Raw genomic sequence first — 22,365 nt, 5'->3', positions numbered from 1 at the left:
GGAGCAGAGCTCCAGGAGCCGACAGGAAGCCACGGCGCCCGGCCCGGGGGCGATCGGCCCGCAGCGCCCCCGGGTCTGTCCCCGGGGCGCCATGGCCCCACTGAGGCCGGGCGCACCCGCGGGGCTGCTGGCGCGTCCGCTTGAGCGCAGCTGAGCTAGGTGCAGCTTGAAAGGGCCGGGACTCCTAGGGTGCAGGTGGCCGCCGGCGCTATGGAGCCCCCGGCCGCCCCCTCGGAGAGGAGCCTGTCTCTGTCTCTGCCCGGGCCCAGGGAGGGCCAGGCCACCCTGAAGCCGCCCCCCCAGCACCTGTGGCGGCAGCCGCGGACCCCCATCCGTATCCAGCAGCGCGGCTACTCAGATAGTGCGGAGCGCGCGGAGCCGGAGCGGCCGCCACACCGGCCCATAGAGCGCGCCGACGCCGTGGACACCAGCGACCGGCCCGGCCTGCGCACGACCCGCATGTCCTGGCCCTCGTCCTTCCACGGCACCGGCACCAGCGGCGGCGGCGCGGGCGGAGGCAGCTGCAGGCGGTAAGACTCTGGGCTGAGGACGCGCGCGGAGCGCATAGGCGCGCAGAGAGAACGCAACTCGCCCCGCCGACCGCAGGGGGCGCTGTGATGCGGGTGGGGTCAGTGTGACTGGAGGGGGCCGAGCTGGGGGGAGTTCAGCTGCGGGGGAATCTGGGACCCGGTCCCTACTTGGGCACCCAACAGAAGGGTTCCTACTGAAGCACCCTGGTCTATTTAGGGGGCGCCATGCTGCATGTAGAATTTACAGGGTCTGGGGTGGGAAAGGGGCTGCAGCTGTCAGTATTGGTCAGTGGCAGTGCAGGCCAGCGTTAGACTGGGTGGTACTTGGAGCGATGTTCCTGGGGCCACTATACTGAGAACTAGATTGACTGTGTTTGGGGTATCCTAGGGAGCACTCTGAAGGGGCATCTGCAGATTGAGGGATGCTCAGGGTCCTCTTAGGGGATGGAGGACTCTGCAAAGGGGGCATTGGTGAACTCGCCTTATAGCAGCTGAGGTCAGGAATCCAGAGAGGCTGTTTTGAGGAGCACTGTATTGGGGCATTTGTGTTGAGTTGGAGTCCCCCATCTCAGCACTGGAGAGTTAAGTTTCCACAGCGGCAGGGAACAGTGCAGAGGGGACACACAGTCCTAACTTAGGTCAAGGAGTCCCTGCCTCTTTGAGGTGACAGTGTAGTGAGGGTGTGTATGTTGGGCTGTTCTGGTGGTATCCTCTGGCTGAACTCACTTTGCTCCAGCTTTTGGTGTATGACCAGCGGCCCCAGCTGCCTTGGCTATGTGCTCCGTTCCGGGGTCCTCTGACTGTGGCATGGTGACTGTGTACTTATAGGATCCTGTAATTGTAACATGGTAACTGTGTATTCCTGGCACAGTGATTGTGACAGTGTGACTGTGTGCTTCTGGGATGTTGTGACTGTTACAGGATGACTGTGTCCTCATGGGACACAGTCATTGTGACAATGACTGTGTGTGCTTCAGGAAAACAGAATTTTTGCAGGGTGATTGTTTCTGATCCTGGAACAGTGATTGTGACAACAAGACTGTGTATGCCTTCAGGATAGCGTGGCTGAGACACGATGACTTTGTGCTTCCAGGTCAGTGATTGTTACAGTAACTGCGTGTGCTTCAGGGATGCTGTGGCTGTGACAGGGTGACTATTTTTCCTCTTGGGACATAGTGATTGTGCCAGAGTGACTGTCTTTACTCCCGGGACACTGATTGTGAGGTGGTGTCTCTGTTCCAGGGTCAGAGTGATAATAACAGAGAGTGTTCCATAGATGTATGTCTGGTACTGTAATGTGTACCTTCTCGGGGACAATGTGTTTGTGCCAGTGGAACTATCTGTGCTCCCTGGGACTATGTGTGACACAATGTGACATGCGTTCATCTGTCCTGTGAGCACATGTCTGAGGGTTGGTATTCTGACTCTGGAGCTGTGCCCCTGTTTACTTGGCATTCTTAGTGAGTGCATCTACTCTGATGGTGCCCCAGGCTCTGACTGTGTGTGCTTCAGTAACATGGGGACTGATAACTTAGCCCCACCCATGGGTGCCCTTCTCCTTGGGACATGGTTCAGATGATCACATCGCTCAGATGGTCAGATTTGGGTTTCTCATCCCTGGAGTTCCCCAGTGAGGTCTCTAGGCTGTGACCTTAGTCTTCCTAGGTCTTTCTGGAGGCCCCCACCAGCCACCACACTTCCCCAGGCCACCTCCACCTCCCTTCTGGGCACCCCCAGCTCCAGTCCTCTGTCCCCACCAAGAAACAAGTGTCATGGGCCCAGCACACACAGCCTGATATTTCCCAAAGGGAACTAGAGAAAAACTAAAGGAAAACAGAGCTAGGATCAACAGGAAATGCCAAGACCAGGGGCAGGGAGCCAAACTGGCTCAAGTCACTGTCCTGAGAGACCAAGGAGGGGGTGGGGTGCTAGGAACTAGGCCCCATTCCCTTTTAAGGCTCTAGGGACTTCCCTACCCTGGTCTCCCGGCTATTAGCTCTCAGGGGACAGTGGCTGAGTGGTAACAATTATTGTCATTTCAGGGTGTCCATCTTCTAGTGGCTCACTTTTAGGCTTCATGCCAGGGACTTTTTCACAAGTCCTCATTCCCAGTGGCCCTATGAGGTATCCCTGGTTGGACAGATAGGGACACTGGCCAGAGAGGTGAAATTCCTTCTCCTTCCCCTGCCCAAATTCATAATACCAGGAAGTGGCAGAGCTGGGATTTCAGTTCCGATTTGCCTGACGCCTGTGTCTTTGTTGTAAGCATCTCATCCTCTCTGAGCCTGTTTCCTGCCCGAAAAGTGGGGCTGTTGCTGGCACTGCCCTGTGGGGCTCAGTTTGAGAGTTCTGTGAGTTCAAGATGTTGTGAAGGATTTGACAAAGTCAGTGCTTAGGTTATTGCTCAAGGAGTTGAGGCTGTGGCCGACATTGCTTTTTTGGAGTGGGAAGAACAAAAAACAGGAACTTGAACCACATCCCTGCATGGGCTCCGGTTTCCTTTTCACTGTGGGTCTGTGCAGTCTCCAGCGGGCAGAGCTAGTCTACAGCTGGTTTGGAGGGGCCGTGTGTGGGCACTTTCTCCACCTCCCCCCACAAAAGGAGGAAGGGGAAAGAGAGACCTCCAGTGGGAACCTCTCTTCTGAAATGGGGCATTTCGCCAGAAAGGGGGCTCTACCACTGCACACACAGGGGATTCCAGCGCTCCCCACTTTGAAGTTCATCCACCCACCAGAAACAGGGTCCAGCCATCCCCCTAGACTTGAGTCCTGGGGACCCCCAGAGAGGAGGCACTGCCCCCCAGCCGAGATGCCATCCACACTCCCCACCTGGGATGCATGAGACAGAGCTCCTGGCGCGCCCTGCTAGGCTGAGTCACGGCACCGCTGCGATCTGTCAAGAGGCAGATGGAGCGGGAGGAAGAGGAGGACCCGGAGGGAAGAAGAGGGGCTGCTTGAATTGGGGGCCAAAATATAGATATGCCCCTCTCCCTGGACCCCCAAACTCTCGCCATCGGAGAGCGCTTCCTGGCCGCGGGAGCGGGTGTGGGCTGCCCGGCTTAGGTCTATCTCTGACTAGCGGTCTCTGTCTCCACTTGGGCCGTCGCCGCCTCTTGTCCCTGGCGTTCCCACGTGCCTGGATGTGTGGCGGAAAGTCTCTCTCTCCGCGCGCCCTCTGCTGGACGGCGAGAAAGGCACAGCCTGAGTGTGCGCCCCAGGACCTCACCTGTCGTCGCACCAAGTCATCGCGCCACTGCCGCAGAGTCTCGTATTATTATTTTATGCTTATTGAGCGCTCTGGAGAGCGGGCGCCAGGCCGGCCGACCGCAGGCTGCGGGTGAGGTCCTCTCCTTCCCGGGTTGAGACCTGATCGCTGCCCCCATCCTCCACCTGGTCGCCAAGTGCGGAGGAGACGCCGCCTGGTGGACGGCGAGGAACTTGAGCGAAAAGTTGTGGACGCGGAGTTCCTGCCCCAGGCCAGCACCAGAGCCTCCCAACACCAACCTGCATTTTAACGCTCAGCATCCTTGGATGCGCACCCCTACCCGGAAAACAGAGGCGAAATGACTTGTCCAAGGTCACACAACGAGGAAGGGCAAAATTAGGGTTAAAATGAGGTTTCCTCCACTGCCGAGCAGTGGGTAAGATTCAAACTGAAGCCTCACTTGCTGACCTGGGACCAGAGTCCGTGCCTCTTTATTTTCATCAATAAAATGGGGTTGAAAAATAAGAAGTTCCCACCCCAGGGCTGTGGTAAGGCTGAGATGGCTGACGTAGGGGCTGGGCAGCCAGGACCTGTTTCGAGAAAGCATTTCCTCAAATGACATCAGCAGAGAGAAAGCCGGTGTCCCTCAAACCACAAAGCCAGCGCCATCTTTCACTGGTAACAGATTCACTCTCCTGAGTTACAGGAAACTGGGGCTTTGGGCTGAGGAAGCCACAGGCTGGCCTGGTGAGGACAGAATTTTGATGGGGCATCGGAACCCACTGTTTTACGTCTGATATGTGTTTGGAGCCAGCCTTTGCCCTTTGCTTGCTCTGTGAACCTCATCTGCCAGAGCCTCAGTTTCCTCATCTGAAACAGGACCACTCATTCTACACATGCATCCTTGAGGTTACAGCTTAGAATCCAATCGACCCAGTCTTACTGTCTGGAGTTCTCAGACTAGTGGGTGAAGCAGAAATAGCAAGTAAAACCATCTGATAATTATAGATGGTGACACATGGAATATGAAGAACAGAGGGATCCTGAGGTCAATCAAGGCCTTTCTAAAGAGGTGACATTTAAACAGATACCTAAGTAAATAGAGAGAGATGCTGTGTGGGTATCTGATGGTAGAGTGCCTGCTAGAGAGAACAGCCAGTGCAAAGGTCCTGTGGTGGGAATGTGAGCTGGGAGACAAGTGTGTCTGGGGCAGAGTGAGGGGTGAGTGGAAGGAAATGAAGAAGGGAAGTGATGGGTGGCTCATAGGCCATGGTTAGTGTGGCCTTCAGGTCTCAGTTTATATCTGGCTTCCTAGGAGGGGACAAAAGTCACTGGACTGGAAGGATACTGATCTGTGAAGACCCTGTGTGGTCTAGGGCTAAAATCCCAAGCTCTGGAGCCAAACAACTAGATTCATGATCCAGCTCTGCTCTTTTTGGGCTGGATGACCCTGGCTAAGTCACTCCCCCTCTCTGGGCCTTGGTTTCTTTATCTTTGAAGTTGACCTAGGAAGAAACCTATTCCAAAGAGCTTACCGGCCAGTGAACAAGAAAACCCTCATTTCCTATTGTGGGTCCTGGTGGGCAGTGCAGCGGGGATCTTGGTAGGACTAGGACAGGCATTCTCCCCTGGGAGATAGTCTTGCCTCCCAGGGATCTGAAGCAGCTGGAAACATTTTAGTGGTCATAAGTGAAGGGTACTGCTGACATCTAGTGGGTAGAGGCCTGGGATATTGCTACATTGCTTAACAGTATGGGACAGCCCACCCAGGACAAAGTATTATCTAATCCCAAATGTCCCCAATGCCAAGGATGAGAAAGTTGGAATTCTCAGCAAGGTGATTCTCCAAGGAGATGAAAACTGGTTCTTGCTGGGAGTGGGGCAATTTTAAAAATCGTGTGTGTATGTGTGTGTGGGGGGGTGCTGGAGATTGAACCCAGGCCCTTGAGCATGCTAAGCAAGTGCTCTAGTTCTGAGTAACATCCCCAGCCCCCCATTTTACTTTTATGCATAAAGCACAGATATACAGCCGTTTCTTGGTATGCATGTTGGGGGTGATTCCAGGATTCCCCAACCACCCCAATCTGCAGATGCTCATCTTCCTTACATAAGATGGCACAGTATTTGCATAGAGCCTACGCACATCCCCCGTGGACTTTAGATCATCTCTAGATGACATATAACACTTAATACAATGTAAATGCACTGTACACAGTTGTCATACTATATTGTTTAGGGAATGATGGCAAGGAAAAAAGTCTCTATGTGTTCAGGACAAACCCTTTCGATCTGCAGTTGGTTGAATCTGAGGATGCAAAACCTGAAGCTCCAGGACTGTACACACAGTGCTTAAACAGGCATTAACATTTCATGGGGAAGGCAATTAGGAAAAAATAAAAAGTCCACTCAGGCTATCTCTTAAGCAGACAGTAATAAAATAGAGGGTGGCAAAGACTGGACTAGAGCCCAACTCAGCCACTCACTGGCTATGTGACCTTGAAACAACCTTGAACAGGTCATTTCTCTCCAACACCCAGTTTTCCTATCTGCAAAGTGGGGACAATAATAGTAGCACTTCCTGGAAGTTTTTTTGTTTGTTTATTTTGGTACTGGGGATTCAACTCAGGCACATGACCACTGAGCCACATCCCCAGCCCTATTTTGTATTTTATTTAGAGACAGAGTCTCACTGAGTTGCTTAGTGCCTTGCTTTTGCCAAGTGTGGCTTTGAACTCGCAATTCTCCTGTCTCAGCCTCCTTAGCCCTGGTATTACAGGTGTGTGCCACTGAGCTCTTCCTGGGAGTTTTTTAAGGATTAAATGAGATTTTATCAGGGGATACTGAATGTATAGGAAGCATTCTAAAGGGTTAGCTGCTGGGTAAAGGATTACCACTGTCACCACCACCATCATCATTGTCATAGTCATTCCCTGTTCTCCAGCTAGTACTCTGGCTTGCTCACTATAAGCCCTCAATAAATGCTTTGTCAAATAATTGTAGCAAATGTTTAGTGCACATCTATTATTTTTTTTTTCAGTACTGGGGATTGAACCCATGGGTGCTTTACCACTGAGCCACATCCTCAGTCCTTTTTATTTTTTTTATTTTGAGAAAGGGCCTCTCTAAATTGCTTGGTGCCTCATTAAATTGCTGAGGCTAGCTTTGAACTTGCGATCCTCCTGCCTCAGCCTCCCGAGCCCCTGGGATTATGGGCGTGTGCCACTGTGCCCAGTAGAGCTGGGTATTCTTATTACACCTATTTTACACCTGGGGAAAACTGAGGCTCAGAAAAAAGAGGGGATTTGCCCAAGGTCAAATGGCTAAGAAGTGTCAAAGATCAGACTCAAATCTAGCCCACCTAACTGGGCCCCATAGCATGCAACCAATAGCAAGGGAGGTGGAACCTTCAAATAGATTGGTCCCCCTTTCTCATTTAAAGCAAGCTTCTCCCCCTTCTTTGGTCCCAAAGAACCACACACCGGTTGGGGGAGGCTGAGGGATTCTAAGCAGCTGACTGGCTGTTCTCAGGTCTTCCCCTCTCTGAGCCTCTTCATCATCTGAGAGAAGGGGGCAGTGTGCCCCACAGGGTCACAGTGGTTGGGCATGGAGAATCCTTATTGGGCTCCAGAAAGTCCCCATCTAGGTGTACTATGTGCCTGCTATGGGGAGATGGGGTTCTTGCGACTACCTTGAAGCTGTGGGGGCCCAATTCTAAAAGGTGCCTCAGGGATTCTAAGGATTGGCAGGAATGGGTGGTGCCTTAGGACCCCCACCCTAGTGGCTGTGAGCACACCAGAGGCTTCTAGGCATATCTTTTTTAAAAATTTTTGTATTTGTTCTTTTTAGTTATACATGACAGTGGAGTGTATTTTGACATATTACACATACATGGAGTGTAAGTTCCCACATGATGACGTGGGGTTATACTGGTCATGTCTTCAGATAGGAACGGGGAAGCATGTTCAATTCATCCTCCTGTCTTCTAGGCATATCTTAAGAGGTATGAGGCACATCTTATGAGTTGTGGGTGGCATTTTAGAATGTCCCCAAGGATTTGGGGGTAAATCTTAGATTCTGGCCTAGAATCTGGGACTGTTCCCAGAGTTATAGAGGAATTTAACTTCTTTGAGCTCTAAGGGGCACCCCTGGATTTGGGTGATATCTTCAAGGCTATGAGGCATGCCCTGAGTAGGGAAGATATCCCTGAGAGTGTGGGGGGGTTTCAACACTTGATTTGGGGGATGTGGTGGAGCCACTTGGGATTAAGGGACATCTGAAGGACTGTGGAAGCACTCCTGGGGTCTGTGAAGGAATCTAGGATTTGGGGGTTTCACATGTGGTCTGTGTGGACTGCTAGGGGTGCTCTGGGGGGCATTTCTGCATGACTGAGGAGGGGTGATGGTGGTGCTCTAGGGGAGTTCGGGACATCCAAGGAACTGTGCTGGTGCTCTTGAGATCTGAAGGGTGCTCTTGTGGGCCCTCAGCACCATTGGGTTTGTGGTTGCCTCCTGGAATTCTTGGGATGTCCCAGAAACAAGGAGGACACTGCTAGGAATATAGGGACATCTTGACAGAGCATCACGGTCTATGGGGCCTCTTAGAGTACACAGGGATTTGGGGAGCACCCTGGTTGTGTGGGGACCTCAGGGACAGTTAGGGCCCTACAGGGATTGTGGAGACATCTGAGGACTCCCTTGAGGTCTGTGGGGCCTGTCAACACCATGGGAGGTTTGTGGGCACACCTCGAGATTTGAGGGGCGTCGCTAGGGTTTGTGGAAACGCTTCCGGCTATTTGGGGGACGTCGGAAGGACTGCGGGGAGGCCCTGGGGGCTGCGGGGGGAGTCCCGGTCGCTGTGGTGTGGACGCCCCAGGCCCGCCCGGCCCCGCCCCGAGGGCGGCCCCAGCGCGAAGCCGGAAGGGCCGAGGCGGCCTCGGGGCGGGGTGGGGCCCGCGGCCCCAGGGCTGGGCGGCCCGCCTGCGAGGGCCGCGCGCCGGGCGGGCGGCGCAGCTCCCCAGCGGCCGCCGAGCGGGCCCGCCCCGCGCCCCCGCGGCCATGGCGCGGCCGCGTGGCCTGGGCCGCATCCCCGAGCTGCAGCTGGCCGCCTTCCCGGCGGCGGCGGCCGAGGACGAGGCATTCCTGCCAGAGCCCCCGGCCCCGCGCGCGCCCCGCCGCCCGCGTTCTCCGCCCTCCTCGCCGGTCTTCTTCGCTAGCCCGTCCCCAACTTTCCGCAGGCGCCTTCGGATTTTCCGAAGCTTCCAGGATTTGGGCCGCCAGCCGTGGGCCGGGTAAGTGCGCGCTGATGGTCATGAGTTCGAGGCCCTTCTGGCCACCTGGCGCGCCCTTGGTTCTGGGGTCTGTGACTTGCTCTCTTCAGTCTTCTTCTTCTTCTTCCGTCACAAGGCACAGATAAAAATCATCCTTGCCCGCCAGGGTTGCCGTGGAGACATCTGATAGGGCATGCAGTAGGCGCTCAATAAACACTACATTCCTCCCACTTCCTGTGCAAACCTGAAGCTGCGGTCACGCTTTGGGGGACTGAGGCCGACCTGCCATCCAAGGTGACCTGGGGACATGTGTTCACTTCTGTTAGCCTCAGTCTATGGCCCGTGAAATGGGTCCAGCGGCGTCCTCTGGGGGTTAACTTGCTGGGAGGCTCGGGGATGTTACCGCCTGCACAGAGCACTAAGGGTAAATGGAAGTTCCCTGCTTTGCCAGACCTGGGGTGGGCTACGGGGGCAGGAAGCCGGGGGTGACAGGCAGGAGGCCACATCCGGTCTGGCTCCTCAGTGTTTCCCCTAGACACCGAGGTTGACAGTCTGGAGGTGGGCACGCGCTGGTGCCGGGGCTTCTCCCGGTCGTCTGCCTCCTTCATTGCTCCCTACTCTCCACTTTTACTTGTTTAGGACACAGACTTGGGGAGGCACTGTGGGACAGGACACAGCCCAGCAGCTGGCCCGAGGGGAGAGAGGGGGCGGGGAAAGAAGAGGGGGTGGGGCCAGGGCCTTTAGGAACCGGCGCGGGGTCCGGAGGGGTGGGGATCAGCGTCTCTCCGGTTTCTCTCCCGTCTCCACCTCTGTCTCTCCTGTCTCTGTTTCTCCCCCAGCTCCACCTCCCTGCATCCGTCAACCCTCCCCGGGGTTGTTGTCATCCAGCCCTACACTCCGCCGGCTGGGACGAGTCCCATTCCCCTGGGGCACTCACGGCGATCTGAGACCTGCAGCCCGCACTGCTCGACGTCAGGGCCGGAGCTGGGGGGGGGGTGGGCGGGGCCGGAGCCAGCGCGGGAGGCGGGGCCGGCCTGGAGGGGGCTGGGAGGGTAAAGCCGAGTCCTGGGCGCCCCTGCAACCCGGGGCCGGAGGGGGCCAGGAAGAAGTGTGCGCTCAGTTCCTCTGGGCCCCTGCAGGGGGAGGCAAGCTTTGAACCCTCCTGGGTGCCGGGGACGCTCTGGGACCGCCTGGGGCCGTCCTGCGGGGGGGGGGGGGGGGGGGTGTGCTCGGGCAGGGGAGGGTCACTGAGGCGGGGTGCCGCGAGGTGCGGAGGCGGCGCTGCCGGCGGCCGCAGACACCTCGAACCTGGCAAGCTGTGCGCGGCACACCACTGGGCAGCGGTCCCCATGCGAACCCCGACGGCTCTTGGCTCTCATGCGCTCCAGTGCAGCGCCCCGGGCCCGGCCCCGGCCCCCTGCCCTGGCACTGCCCCCCAGCCCTGAGTCCCTGACCCACTTCTCCTTCAGCGATGAAGATACTCATCGGCACCCTCCGGGTAGATCTGTCAGGTGGGTGGCTCCTGGCCAGTAGCATTCTTTGCGACCTGAGGGCTCTGGCTGTGCTGGGAAAGGGGTCCCCCGAGTGTGATTTGGGGAGTCCCCTTTGTGGTGGCTTCCAGGATCTGGTCGGGGTCCCACCTCCTTCCCTCTCCCTAAAGATACAAGTGCTACCCAGGGCTTCCCGAAGGTGGTGGCCCCCAAAGCTGGTGCCTGATCCTGCGCATTCCTACTTGACCAAAGTCGGATCCCTGCACCCTCTTTGTGCCCCCAAACCTGAGATTCTGGCATTCACCCTGGCAGCAAATATGGGTGTCTAGCGTCACCTGGGCTCCACTCCCAGGCCACTGGCCTGGAGCCAGGTCCCTCAGGCCCTATGCTGCTGTGTCTCCAGCCTTACCCCCTCCTTTTTACTGGGGCTGCCAGGCTGAAAACCAAGCTGGAGCAGCGGGGGGTGGGGAGGGGAGGTTCCTGGATGCCTGGAGGGTATTTAGAATAGGCTGGGTAGAGCTGGGGCCAGGAAGTGGCCTTTAAGTTCTCTGGATTTTCTAGACTTGTCCTTGCCACCCAGCACCAACCCTTTCAGATACCTGGACACCACACAGTCTCCAGCGTGGGGACACACAGCCGAACTCAGAAACACACAGACACACCCACATGCAGGGCAATCGGGGTCACCCTCTGTTTACTATACTAGGTGTGGGTCTCCTGGCTAGTCAGGGCACCAAGAGAACCCTCAAGTGACCCACAGCCACACACAGGTGACACACAAACCACAGCAACTCTTGCTCACGCCTCCAACAGTCCTGTACACACTGCATTCCCCAGGAAGACACTGTCACTTAAACACTCGCCCCGGACCCTACACAAGTTCCTGCAGGCTGATTTTCCACATGTGCCTCATACCCACACAGTCACAGCATCCGTGTGGCACCACTCATGAGGTCACGAGACTCAGAAAGCCAAAGAGGTAGACACCCATGAACACCCAACCCCATGCCCACACACACACACAGATGCACAATTCCACATAGACACCTGTGTGCACACAGACCTCCCCCTCCTCCTCCCCAGACTGATATACACACTGACACTCATTCCACACACAGCCCCACAAACAGCCGTGTCAGCTGGCACCATGCACCCGTCTGGCAGACACACGCCAGCACCCGCCATCAACCTCCCTGTGACCTTCACAGAGCAAATGCCAGGCCATTCCATAAAGGCTGCCTGGCACCTCCTGCAAGCAGTCAGGTGGAGAGGGGCAGGGAGCCCAGGGAGACACCAGGCCTGCCTTCCTTGTCTGTCCTGGGGGGAAACAAACACCCACTGATTGTGATTTATCAGCAATTTGGTAGGCCGACTACCTGGGTTCAAGTCCATATTCTACCTTTCTGTGCCAGGATTTCTTTGTCATGAAAATGGGGCACAGCACAGTGCCTGGCCCTGGGCTTTCGACTGCGGTTGTTTGTATTCATGTTTATTATAGTCCTTCCCAGCTGTGACATGTCCCCCTTGCCCATCACCACCTCTAGCCTGTTTGTTTCCCACCATCCCACAGCCCAACTCCCTCAGGCCAAGATCTGGACTTATGGTCTTCTAGAGGCTTAATTTAATGTCCCAGGAACCCAGTAGGCAGGCTTGGGGGCCCCGCAGAGGTGGAGGCAGGTGGCATGGTCACTGGAGAGGGCCAGGTGGTCAGCCTACTGAAGGAAAAGCAGGCCAGTCTTTGACCTCTGATGGAGTGCCGGGTGTGTGGCTCTGCTGTGGGCTTATTGCCAATGGCCCCTGAGCGTAGTGGTGACTTTGGGTTCCATTGAGACATCTCTGGCTGACTTTGGGCCACCATGAGCAGTCAGTGGCAGGCCAGGAAAGTCCAGGGATCTGATTCCCTGGGATAGCAGAGCTCCCCACCCCCGGGCTGCAGTTCAGCAATCCCCTCCCCTTTGCTACCCTCAGCCCAAGAGACATCCACTCTTGAAGTACAAACATGTAAGCCCTGGGGAGCATCCTCTTCCCATCCAGGCCTCTGGGCTCTTGCTTGCTTACGTGAGCAGAGTCTCCTGGGGCAGGTGTATTTGCCACCTCGATGCTAGCTGAGCACCCTCTTGGGCTGCAGCTTAGGTTCCTGGTAGAGGGATGGGGGCCTCTGTGTAGCTATGTTCCTCTCCCTTGCCTGGTGGTACTTCTCAGGGCCCAGAACTGCAGATTAGGCCTCCGGAGACAGGACATAGTTCCCTGGATGTGAGGCCACCAACCTCTGACCATCCCTTTGTTCCTCAGTTTCCTCATTGAACAGGAAGTTAACAGGACCCACCTCAAGAACTGGTGGCAGAAATAAATGCATACTAAGTGCTTTGATGTGCCAGGCGCCAGCAAGAACTTAAGTGTCTTCTTGGGGCTGGGGGTGGTTCAGTGGTAGAGCGCTCGCCTAGCATGTGTGAGACACTGGATTCGATTCTCAGAACCACCTATAAATAAAATCAAGGTCTCATTAACAACTAAGAAAATTAAAAATAATAATTTAAAAAAGAAGTGTCTTGTCTCAGTGCAGTCTGAATCTCCCTAATCCAAAAATCTGAAATCTGAAAGTCTCCAGAATTCAAAGCTGTTTGCTGACATACCACAAATAGAAAATTTTACATCATGAAACTATTTCATGTACAAAATTTATAAAACATATAAAATGACCTTCGGGCTGTGTATGTAAAGTATATATGAAACACAAATGAATCCTGTGTTTAGGCTTGGGTTCCCTCCCCAGGACAGCTTCTTAGGTATGTGTGAATATTCCAAAATCCAAAAAAAGTCTGAATTCTGAAACATTTCTGGCTTCAAAATATAAGGGATATGACAGTGGCTGGTAAGGGATACTCAGCCTGCACTATGTCCCTGAAAGGATATGACCTGTCACCTCGTAAGTAGATGATAATGGGCATCATCCTCGAAGGCCACAGTAATGATCTATGAGCATTCCTCCTTGGGGGTGTTTTCCTTTTTTAAGTTTTTGTGGTGATGATCAATCCCAGGACTTCATGTATGCCAGGCACTTGCTCTGCTAGCCAGCTGTACTCACAGCCCAGCCCCCCCGTTTTTTTTTTTTTTTTTTTGGTAGCAGGAATTGAACCCAGGGTCACTTAACCACTGAGCAACATCACCAGCCCTTTAAAAAAAATTTATATATATATATATATATATATATATGTATGTATGTATGTATATACACACACACATTTAGTTGCAAATGGGCTCAGTATCGTTAATTTATTTTATGTGGTGCTGAGAATAGAACCCAGTTCCTCACATGTGCTAGGCAAGTGCTCTACCAATGAGCCACAACCCCAGCCCCCACCAGCCCTTTTTTTATGTTTTTAATATTTTTTAGTTGTGAGTGAATCTTTTATTTCATTTATTTATTCATATGTGGTGCTGAGGATCCAATCCAGGGCCTCACACATGCCAGCCAAGTGCTCTACTACGGAGCCACAACTCCAGCCCCCGTTTTAACCCTTTTTAATGAGCAGGTGATTGGCGTCCTCTCTCGTGCAGCTGTTGCCACCATCCATCTCCAGAACGTTTCTTCTTCCCACACTGAAACTACAAACTCTGACCCTCCATGTCCCCTGTCTCCCCCCGGCCCTGGCAACCACCATTCCACTTTCTCTATGAACTTGATTATCCTAAGTGTGTCATATAAGTGCGGTTGACAATATTTGTCCTTTGGTGACCGGCTTATTTCACTTAGCATAATGTTTTCAAGGCATCCGTGTCTTGCCATGTATCACAATTCCATTTCTTTTTGTAAATTTTGAGACAAGATCCTGTTAAGTTGCCCAGGCTGGTCTTGAACTTGGGACCCTCCTACCTCGGCCTCCTGGGATACAGGCCCAGCCTTTATAAGGCTGAATAACATTCCATTGCAAGGATGTGGCACATTTGATTTTTCATTCATCCCTTGATGGACATTTGGGCAGTTTCTACCCTTTGGCTCTTGTGAAGAGTGCTGCTATGACCATGTGTGCACCTGAATTTTTTTGAATCCCTGCTTTCAGTTCTTTGGGGACTCTCCCTAGGTGTGGTGTCGCTGGGTTGTGCAGTAATCTAACTGTAGCTGTTTTTCACAGCGGCTGCACCATTTGACATTCTCTCCAGAGGAGCACAGTGATTCCCATTTGTCCAAATCCTCACCAACCTTGTCATTTTCTGTTTTTTGTTTTTGTTTGAATAAGAGCCATTCAAATGGTGTCACATTGTGGGGTTATTTTGTTTTTGAGATGGGATCGTGCTGTGTTGTCCAGGCTGGTCCTGATGTCCTCCTGCCTTGGCCTCCCCATTATGAGGGACCGCAGGCACCTGCCGCTGAGCCCAGTTTACGTTGTGGTTTTGATCAGCATTTCCCTAATGGCTAGTGATGTTGTGTATCTTTTCCTGTGTTTTTTGGCCATGAGCACATCTTTAGGAAAAATGTCTATTCAAGCCTATGCCTTTTGTTTGTTTGTTTGTTTGTTCTTCTTAGGTATACATGTCAGTAGAGTGTATTTTGACATATTATGCATACATGGAGTGTATCTTTTTCTAACTGGGATCTCACTCTTGCTGTTGTACATGAGGTGGAGTTTCACTAGTGGTGTATTCATATATGAACATAGAAAGTTACGTCCGATTCATTCTACTGTCTTTCTCTTATGCCTTTTTGAGGGGGGCATTGAGGGTTTAACCCAGGTGTAATTTACCACTGAGCTGCATCCCCAGCCCTTATTGTTCTTTATTTTGAGACAGGGTCTCACTAAATTGTTTGGGGTCTCACTGAGTTGTTAAGGCTGGTCTTGAACTTGCAACCCTCCTGTCTCAGCCTCCTGAGCTGCTGGGATTACAGGCCTGTGCCACTGCACCTGGCTTATGCCATCTTTGAATGGAGTTTTTGTTGTTGAGTTTTAGAAATAATTTATAATCTGGAATATTAACCCTTTGTCAGATATAGTATTTACAATGTTTTTATTCACAGTTGTGTGTGTGTGTGTGTGTGTGTGTGTGTGTGTGACCTCAAGCATAAAGATGTTGTTAGGCAAGAACTCTACCACTGAGCTATGTGTGGCCCTTAAAAATACTGGGTTTTGGGGTGCACCAGGGATTAACCCAGGGCCGCTTAGCCACTGAACCACATCCCCAGCCATTTTTATTTTTTATTTTGAGACAGGGTGTCAATAAGTGACTCAGGGCCATGGTGAATTGCTGAGGCTGGCGTGAACTTGCAGTCCTCCTGCTTCAGCCTCCCGAGTCACTGGGATTATAGACATGCGCCACCGCACCCAGCTTAAAAATACTTTTGATTTGAGTTTAGTTGCTCTTAATAACTGGTGGAAGGTGTATTGCTTGGGAAGGCAGAGCAGAGCAGCACGGGCTGGAGCTGGTTGTGTAAGTGGCACTGGCTGGGGCACTCCGGGTAAGACAGGAGGTGGGCGACCTTAGGGATGGGAAGAGTGAGCAAACGTAGGGCACCATCAAGACTTTTAACAAGGTCCTTTTCTGAAGCTCAGATCAGAGACCCAGGAGGCTAGCCAGAGGCCAGACATGGGGTGGATGGAGGGAGTAGTGCCCACTTGGTCCCCTAGACCCTTCTCTTAGAGTAAAGAAATCAGCTGCATGAAATGGGGACAAGGGGGAACAGGCCAGGGGTAAAGGCCAGTTGCAAGTAGCATCTAGGAAAGACAGTGGCTCAGGAGCCCTCAAAATATATTCTGCTTACAGAGAACAGAGAGATCCCCAACATCTTTAAAGATAGTGGGATCCCCAAGATCTTTAAAGACAAAAAAGCCTACAGAAGCCATCTAATGGGTGTGAAGTAGCGTCCCATTGTCTTGACTTGCATTTTCCTGATGGCTGATGGGGGTTGAGCATCTTTTCACTTGTTTTTTTCTGGAGAAATGTCTATTCAAGTCTTTTTTTTTTTTTTTTTTGGATACTGGGGATTGAACTCAGGGGCACTTGACCACTGAGCCACATCCCCAGCCCTATTTTGTATTTTATTTAGATACAGGGTCTCACTGAGTTACTTAGGGCCTTACTGTTGCTGAAGCTGGCTTTGAACTTGTGATCCTCCTGCCTCAGCCTCCCAAGCCACTGGAATTATAGGCCTGCACCAGTAGCCTGTCTCCTTTGCCTACTTTTAAATTGGATTGTGTAAGTTTTTGTTGTTGTAGTAGTTCTTTATATATTGTAGATATTCATCTCTTATCAGATATATGGTTTGTAACATTTTTCTCCATTCTGTCCTTTTATTCATGGAAGTTTTTTATTCTGTTGAAGTCCAATGTATTCTTTTGTTGCCTGTGCTTTTGGTCTCATTGCAAGAACCATTGCCAAACCCAATGTCATAAGGCTTTTTTTTTTTTTAATTTATTTTTAAGTTTTAGGTGAACACAATATCTTTATTTTACCTTTATGTGCTGCTGAGGATCGAATCCAGTGCCTCATACATGCTAGGCTAGCACTCTACCACTGAGCCACAACCCCAGCCCCTGTCATAAATCTTTTAAAAAAATTTTTTTTAAATTCAGTGCTGGGGATTCAAATCAGTGGCACTTTAACATTCAGCTACATCCCCAACACTTTTTATTTTTTGAGATAGGATCTCCCTAAATTGCCCAGGTTGGCTTTGAACTTAGTCTTTTTACCTCAGCTTCCCAAGTAGTTTAGATTACAGTCATGTACCTTTGCACCTGACCAGTGTCATAAAGCTTCTAAGAGTTTTATAGTTGCAGCATTTACATTTAGTTATTTCATCCATTTTGAGTTCATTTTTGTTCATGATATAAGCTAAGGGTCAACTCCATTTTTTGTGTGTGTGTGTGGATATCCAGTTTTCCAGTCACCACTGTTGAAAAGACTCTTTTCTCCATTGAATGGTTTCATTAAAAGACCATTTAACCATATGTGCAAGAGCTTGTTTCAGGGCCCGTTAGTCTATTTCATTGGTCTTTATGTCTTTATTGCCAGTACCACTGTCAGCATTACTGTAGTTTTGTGGTATAGTCATTTTGAAATCAGGAAGCAGGAGTCCTCCAGCTTTGTTCTCTTATTTCAAGACTGTTTTGGCTATTTAGGGCCCCCTGAAATTCTGTGTGAATTTTAAGATGAGTTTTTCACTGGGCGCAGTGGCACATACTTGTGATCCCAGAGGCTTGGGAGGCTGGGGCAGAAAGTTCGCAAGTTCAGAGCCAGCCCTGGCAAAAGTGAGGTACTAAGCAACTCAGTGAGACCCTGTCTCTAAATAAATACATAATAGGGCTGGGGATGTGACTCAGTGGCTGAGTGCCCCTGAGTTCAAAACCCAGTACCCCCCCACACCAAGAAAAGAACAAAAAAGAGATGAGTTTTTCTATTTCTACAAAAAAAAAAAAAAAAAAAAAAAGGTTTTTTGGGATCTAATAGGAATCAGATTGAATCTATAAATTGCTTTGGTTAGTGTTTATCTTAACAGTGTTGTCTTCTAATCACGAACATGGGATGACTTCCTATTGATGTCTTCTTTAATTTATTTCAGTAATAGCTGGGCATGGTGGTTAAAGCCTGTAATCCCAGCTACTTTGGAGGCTGAGACAGGAGGATCACAAGTTCCAGGACAGCCTGGGCAACTTAGTGAGTCCCAGGGCTGGGGATGTGGCTCAGTAGTAGAGCATCCCAGGGTTCAATTCCCAGTAGTGGGTGTGGGGGGGTGTTCTTTCAGCAATATTTTGTAGTTTTTTTTTTTTGGGGGGGGTTGTTTTTGTTTTTGGTACCAGGGATTGAACCTGGGGCACTTAACCACTGAGCCACATCCCCAGCCCTTTTTATTTTTTATTTTGAGACAGGGTCTCACTAAGCTACTTGCTAAGTTGCTGTGTCTGGCTTTGAACTTGCAATCCTCTTGCCTTGGCTTCCCAAGTCACTAGGATTATGGGCGTGCGCCACCACATCCATATGGTTTCTTTTTTTCTTTTATTTGCATTTATTTTTTGTTGAATTTATTCCCGTGCCATAAATTTTTGTTTCTTTAGCTTCTTCTGGGATATCTTTTTCTTCTGTGCAACCTTCTCTTCTGGTTTAGGAACAATTTGTTCCTTTTCAGTGAGGATCATCTCAATGTGGCAGGGGGAACTCATGTATGGGTTAATCTGACCATGAGCTCTGTAAGTACGTCGGTGCATCTTGGATGCTTTGTTCACCTGGATATGTTCAATGACCAGAGAATCTACGTCTAAACCCTTAAGTTCAGCATTACTCTCTGCATTTTTAAGCATGTGCAGCAAAAATTCAGCACTCTTTTTGGGCCACCGGCCCTGTGTCCAGCCCCACTATTTGTCCTGGGCACACCTCCCAACTCAACTATTGTAACGCCGGAATCGCACACATTGCTTCTTTATTTTTTATTTATTTTTTTTATTTTTTTTTTTTTTTTTTTTTTTTTTTTTTTTTAGAGAGAGTGAGAGAGGAGAGAGAGAGAGAGAATTTTTTTTTTTTAATATTTATTTTTTAGTTCTCGGCGGACACAACATCTTTGGTATGTGGTGCTGAGGATCGAACCCTGGCCGCACGCATGCCAGGCGAGCGCGCTACCGCTGAGCCACATCTCCAGCCCACATTGCTTCTTTAATGTGACATCTTTTAGGTACTTGGTGGCTTTTCGGATATGCATACCCTTGATGACTTGCGCAGTATCACGGGTGTTCTTAAAGATTTGAGCCTCTTGATTTGCATGATTTTGTGGGGTTTTCTGGGTCAAGAGAGTAGCGGACCATTTTCACAAATCACCTCAGGCCCCTTACAGGAAGAGCTCCATATGGTTTTAAAGGAAGAAAAATAGAAAATATCAAGGCAGGGGTTGAACTTTTCTGCACATTGATCAGGAGCAAGGAGGATGCCATTGTGGGTGGAGTAGAGCGGATGAGGTGCAAAGCCGGAGGTCATAGAGCAGGACCTGTGGGCTGCAGTGAGGATTTTAGCTTTTTGTTCTGCATGAAGTGGGAGCTATAGAAAGTTCGTAGCCAGAATGACTGGATCTGATTCAGGTACTCATTAGCTCCCTCTGGTGGCTTCTGGAGGAATAGAGTGTGGACAGCAATGAGCTGGAGACCAGGGCTGTTGACAACTCACCTGTCCAGGCCAAAGAAGGGAGGTGCTGGAAGAAAGGGGAGGGCAGGGGCTGGGGTTGTGGCTCAGTGGTAGAGTGCTCGCCTAGCACACGTGACACACTGGGTTTGATCCCCAGTACCATGTAAAAATAAATATAATAAAGGCATTATATCCATCTACAACTAAAAATATTTAAAAAGAAAAAAACGGGAGGAGGGAAGTAGACAGATTTGGAAAGATCCTGGCAGACAGGCTGATTGGCAGGGCAGAGCAAAGGCAAGGATGACCCTGGACTTCTGGCCCAGAGTGTTCTCGGTCCCTGCCATGGGTCCTGGCACCAGAAGTACCCAGCCACAGTCCGTAGACTGCAGCTCCCTGTCTCCAGTCTATTTGGGATCCTCCACATGATCCCCGAGTCTTTCCAGAAACGCCCTTGGTCTCTCTTCCTCTTGAACTCCTCACACCGTCTCAACCTCCTGATCTTCTTCCCACCCGTTTCCTGCAGCTTCGAGGGAGAAAATGGCCCCACACCATCACCTGGCCGCAGCCCCCTGGACTCGCAGGCGAGCCCAGGGCTCGTGCTGCACGCCGGGGCAGCCACCAGCCAGCGCCGGGAATCCTTCCTCTACCGCTCTGACAGTGACTATGACATGTCACCCAAGACCATGTCCCGGAACTCATCAGTCACCAGCGAGGCGTGAGCACCTCTCTCCCCACCTGCCACTCCTCCGGGCCTGGTCCTGCCACAAGCTGTCCTTCCCAGCAGGGCATGGGGGCACCCGTCCCCACCTTGGTCAACCCCCCCATACCTGCCCTCCCTAGGGCAGAGTCAGCAGCCCCTGTCCTACGTCTAATAGGCTCTGTCCCCTATAAAGGGCTCGGCCTTACCCTCCAGACCTACCAAGCCCTCTCTTACCATCGCCTGCTCTGGGCCAGGCTCTACGGGAACTGTCCCTCCAGGGAGGAAGCCCCACTACTTGGCCCTATTCTGATGTCCCCCAGCCTACCCCAAGCCCCTGTTGAGATGGAGCCCTCCAGATCTCCCGCCAGACTTGCCCTTTCCCTTCAGGTGTCCACCACAGCCCCGTACCCTGTTCCTGCGCTTCCTCCACCAACCCTTCCCTCCCAGCACTCCCCTCTGGCAGATCCACTTCCCGCCCCCCTCCCTTTGTCTGCACCCCCTCCCCAGCCGTTTCCTTCAGGACAGGCCCTGGCAGCGTGTTCACCCTTGGGTGCTGTAAGTGGCCTCTCCCCACTCCCCGCCCCCAGCCTCCCTCCATCCAGCTCCCACAATGTCCTCCCCAGAGATTTGCTTCTCTGGGGATCCCTAACCTGCCACTGTCTTTTATCACAGGCATGCTGAGGACCTCATTGTTACACCATTTGCCCAGGTGAGACCTTCACAACTGGGGAAGGGGCTCAGCCCCAGCTGCCCCTCCAGGTAGACACCTCTACTTACTGCCACCCCCATTCCAGGTGCTCGCCAGTCTCCGCAGTGTTCGAAGCAACTTCTCGCTCCTGACCAATGTACCTATTCCCAGCAACAAGTACGTGGAAGCTGGGCCCCAGCACCCATGATCATGAGGGTTAAGCATAGTGAGTTCAGTTATCAGCCCTGCTGTGTGACCTCAGATGGGCACTTGACTTCTCTGAATGTCTGGTCATGTAACAATTTCTTTGGAGCCAAAGAGTTATTGAAGTTGAAGGGCTTAAGACATAAACTTTTATAAATACAGACTGGATGTCTGCATGCATGGTGGTGAGGCCATAGCCTCACCTGCTGGGCAAATGGCTTCTTGTGGTCCCTTCCTTTCCCTTTTGTAAAGTGGGAATTACAGTAGTGCTTCCGATAGCTATCTGTTGTGAAGAGTCTGGAAGATGATGTATAGAAAGTACAAGAATATTGCTCTGTACATAGTAAGTGCCCAATAAATGGGAGCATTTCTTGTTATTTTGGGAGGTGGGTCTAGCTCAGAATTGCCAGTTGCTCTAGGGGTTGGGGACAGAGCCTTCCTCAGAGGATTGGGGAAGTTGAGAAGGGTATCCAAAGGAGCCAAGTACCTGATCCTACTGCTGATCAGCCATGTGTCTCGAAGAAGCCAGTTTTACCTGGTTGAATCGGTTTTCTGAAAAATGGGTTCTCATGGGCCTCACTGAGAGGCTGCAGGCCGTGTGCATGGCAGCACGTTTGGATGCAGTGAGCACTCGGACACAGGAAAACTGGCCTTATTTATGGAGAGAGGGAGGCAAGGATCCGAGAGTCCCACAGTGACTTTGGAGCCCCATTTCTTTACAGGCGATCCCCGCTGGGAGGCCCAACCCCCGTCTGCAAGGCCACACTGTCAGGTAGCTAAGCTTAGGGGGTGGGGAGGGGCCCATCTTGCTGCCCCAGTGGAGGTGCCTCAACCCCGGCGGCTGCCTCACCCTTTCCCTGGCACCCCACCCACCTGGCAAACCCCTGTCACTGTGGGCTGGGGCTCTGCCTGCGGACCTCTCAGTCACCATCCTGGGTGCCCCTTCTTAGAGGAGACGTGTCAGCAGTTGGCCCGGGAAACTTTGGAGGAGCTGGACTGGTGCCTGGAGCAGCTGGAGACCATGCAGACCTACCGCTCTGTCAGCGAGATGGCTTCGCACAAGGTGGGCGCACAGGGTTGATGGGCGGGGCTGGTGGCCAGGCGGGGCTAGTGGCCAGGGCGGGGCTGGTGGGTGTGGCTCACAATTAGGGGATGCTGGTGGGGTGGGGCGAATCCCTGGA

General features: G+C 52.0%; 1 protein-coding gene across 4 annotated transcripts in view; it reads left to right on the top strand.

Annotated features, from left to right (window-relative positions):
• The window catches only part of Pde4a (phosphodiesterase 4A), a 35,097-nt gene continuing 12,732 nt past the window's right edge, over nucleotides 1-22,365 (top strand). Inside the window, exons 1-7 of one of the 4 annotated variants that reach the window (XM_077796388.1) lie at nucleotides 8,789-9,021; nucleotides 10,470-10,511; nucleotides 20,116-20,307; nucleotides 20,965-21,001; nucleotides 21,087-21,157; nucleotides 21,907-21,956; nucleotides 22,135-22,247. In XM_077796388.1, coding sequence (XP_077652514.1) covers nucleotides 8,789-9,021; nucleotides 10,470-10,511; nucleotides 20,116-20,307; nucleotides 20,965-21,001; nucleotides 21,087-21,157; nucleotides 21,907-21,956; nucleotides 22,135-22,247 — 738 coding nt within the window. Of the gene's footprint in view, nucleotides 531-8,788; nucleotides 9,022-10,251; nucleotides 10,512-20,115; nucleotides 20,308-20,964; nucleotides 21,002-21,086; nucleotides 21,158-21,906; nucleotides 21,957-22,134; nucleotides 22,248-22,365 lie in introns of those variants that run through there. The other 3 variants (XM_077796387.1, XM_077796385.1, XM_077796386.1) reach the window with 3 other exon arrangements.

This window comes from Urocitellus parryii, chromosome 3, assembly GCF_045843805.1.
Source record: "Urocitellus parryii isolate mUroPar1 chromosome 3, mUroPar1.hap1, whole genome shotgun sequence".
NCBI classification, from domain to species: Eukaryota; Metazoa; Chordata; class Mammalia; order Rodentia; family Sciuridae; genus Urocitellus; species Urocitellus parryii.
Note: the sequence above shows the minus strand (reverse complement) of the source record. Positions and strands in the feature narration are given on the sequence as shown.